The sequence below is a fragment of the Ammodytes marinus genome (assembly GCF_949987685.1).
Source record: "Ammodytes marinus genome assembly, chromosome: 23".
NCBI classification, from domain to species: Eukaryota; Metazoa; Chordata; class Actinopteri; order Uranoscopiformes; family Ammodytidae; genus Ammodytes; species Ammodytes marinus.
This window is the reverse complement of record NC_137227.1, coordinates 17,143,516-17,146,015: the sequence shown is the minus strand read 5'-3', so window position 1 is coordinate 17,146,015 and position 2,500 is coordinate 17,143,516. Positions and strand designations below refer to the sequence as shown.

The 2,500-nt window shown below is 41.1% G+C and overlaps 1 protein-coding gene across 3 annotated transcripts in view; it reads right to left on the bottom strand.

Annotated features, from left to right (window-relative positions):
- LOC307269200 (phosphatidylinositol-binding clathrin assembly protein) overlaps window positions 1-2,500 on the bottom strand; it is a 93,954-nt gene that overhangs the window by 37,981 nt on the left and 53,473 nt on the right. For all 3 annotated transcript variants that reach the window (XM_080052056.1, XM_080052057.1, XM_080052058.1), the window contains one exon: window positions 1,918-2,041. In XM_080052056.1, coding sequence (XP_079908182.1) covers window positions 1,918-2,041 — 124 coding nt within the window. The remainder of the gene's footprint in view (window positions 1-1,917; window positions 2,042-2,500) is intronic.

The following is a 2,500-nucleotide window of genomic DNA, read 5'->3' as shown; positions in this document are numbered from 1 at the left end:
TCGAAGTGTCCCTGGGCAAGACACTGAACCCCGAATTGCTCCCGATAGTTAGCTTAGTTAGCTTAGCACCCTAGTGCTAAGCCTACCCTGCGTGGTAGCTGCTGCTATCGGTGTATGAATGTGTGTGTGACTGGGTGAATGTGTACAAAAACAATGTAAAGCGCTTTGAGTCTGTGATAAACGGAGATATAGCGCTATACAAGTCCATTTACCATGGGAAAATATAGCGCTATATAAGTAGAGACCATTGTACTCTTGTGGGTATCTGTGCACCGGTATGGTGTACAGATATGCAAGTGTTAGATAGAATTGATATCATGAAAATTAGAAATTAGTCTGAAGGAAACATGTAGTTTTGAGTTTTGATTTTGATTTCTGACCTGTTAATATTGTTTAAGGAAGTGGGGTGGGATTGAACAAGTTTTTACTTCTTCCCACCCCTTTTCAAATATGTTGTTGCATTTTTATAGAGTGCTTGGCGGCCTTATCAGTGCAGGAGTCACTAGGGCTGACTCCTGTTGATGCATTTTTATTATTGTATTGTTGTTGCATATTTGAAATAAATCATTCATTCATTCATTCATTGGGGCGGCAGTGGCAAAGTGGGTAGGGAGTTTGCCTCTGGTGTGCAGGGTCAGAGGTTTGATCCCCCGCCTACCCGCCACATGTCGAAGTGTCCCTGGGCAGTGTTGGGAAAGTTCTTTTTCTACGTGAACTAGTTCAAAGTTCAGTTCACACCCTTTAAAATGAACTAGTTCAGTTCATAGTTCATAATTCAAAATTATGAACTAAGTTCACAGTTCAAAAATGAACTAGTTCATAGTTCTTTTTTTTTATATGTTGCTGCAGGCTATTATTTTTCTAAATAATTGCCACATACCATATAGAACCACAGACAGAAATTATTTCAATAACATTCAGTCCACACTAGAAGCCAGCTGCAGCTTTTACCCCTACAGTATATTCTCAAAAACATGAGGAAAAAGTTGCTGTTTGAATGATCTTTTTAATGAAGAATTATTCAAACAAAAACGGTTAAGGTGCAAATGTTTTCCCATTTTTATAATTTTCCAAACCTGGAAACAATTCACATGAAATTTCATTCAAAGAAAGCAATACTGGAAAAATATACCAGGCAGGTTCTACAAACAAATTAGCCTACAACTTAAACTAGGAAAACCCTCAAGGAGACCATTCGAAACTGCAGTGTAGGGCCTACTGTTAACAACAAAGTCCAGAAAATGTGTTGACACACTTATTAACACAAACACAATCTGAGGTAGGTAACAATCATACGAAGAAGAGGGTATAGCCTGAGGCTAGGTCCATGGTCTGAGTAAGTGCTGCTGCATTCATTTGTTTTTGTTTTTTTCCGCGGTGTTTCGCATTTTGATGACGCAGCGGCGGTGCGACGCTGTGGTGGCATGTGTTGCCAGATTGGGTGTTTTTCAGCTACATATTAAGGGCTGTTTACGCTGTCTTTTAGCGGGGGTTTTCTTTGGAAATCGGGCACTCGATGAACGATTGAACGACTGTAAGAGCGCCGTTCACGAACGCCAGAATGAGCGCGTTCGCAAAAACGTTCATGAGGCAGAAATACATACGTTCAGTTCACGTTCGCCCCCAATATGAATGAGTTCATGAACGATCGTTCATTGAACGCGTTCAGGCACAACACTGTCCCTGGGCAAGACATTGAACCCCGAATTGCTCCCGATAGTTAGCCTGCACCCTGCGTGGTAGCTGCTGCTGCTATCGGTGTATGAATGTGTGTGTGATTGGGTGAATGTGTACAAAACAATGTAAAGCGCTTTGAGTCTGTGAAAAACCAGGGAAAAGCGCTATATAAGTGGAGTTACCATTTACCATTAATTTCCCATTAATAGAAAGTCCACCGTGTGTAGTTTGTGTAGTTACCTTGAGCGCCTGCAGCCTGGCCTGCTCCTCCTCCAGTGCTTGCTGCTTCTCCTTCTCGTCCATGCGGCTGAAGGACATGCCGGTGGAGGACAGAGAGTTCACCGCGCTGGACAGAGTGGACGCCCTGCACACACACGAGAAGACAAACTCTAATAACTCTATTTCTGTCCCACTGGTGTGCTATCTTTAAACCTGCAGTGTGTAGAATTTTGCGTTTTATTTCCTAGCAGATTTTGTAGAAAGTAATTATAATATCCATAATTACATTTAATATAGTGCATAATAGCTGACATTTTTTTTTGAATTATAATTTTTTCCCTTAGATAGGGTCTCATATATGTCCATATTTCTGCATATTTTGGACCAAGGCCTAGTGCCGCCATCTTGAAAGTGTCATAGTTGGAATGTCATCAGGTGCATTGTTTAAAATTTAGAATTGTTCTTGTCCTTGAAGGCCAGTGTAGCTTCTGTTATTATTCGAAAGGGTTGGGGTTACCCAGGGAGTGTTGCATTCTAGAACTTTGTAGAACTTTCTTGATGATGTCATATTACACACTGCACCTTTAAAGGTCTATCTATTTTG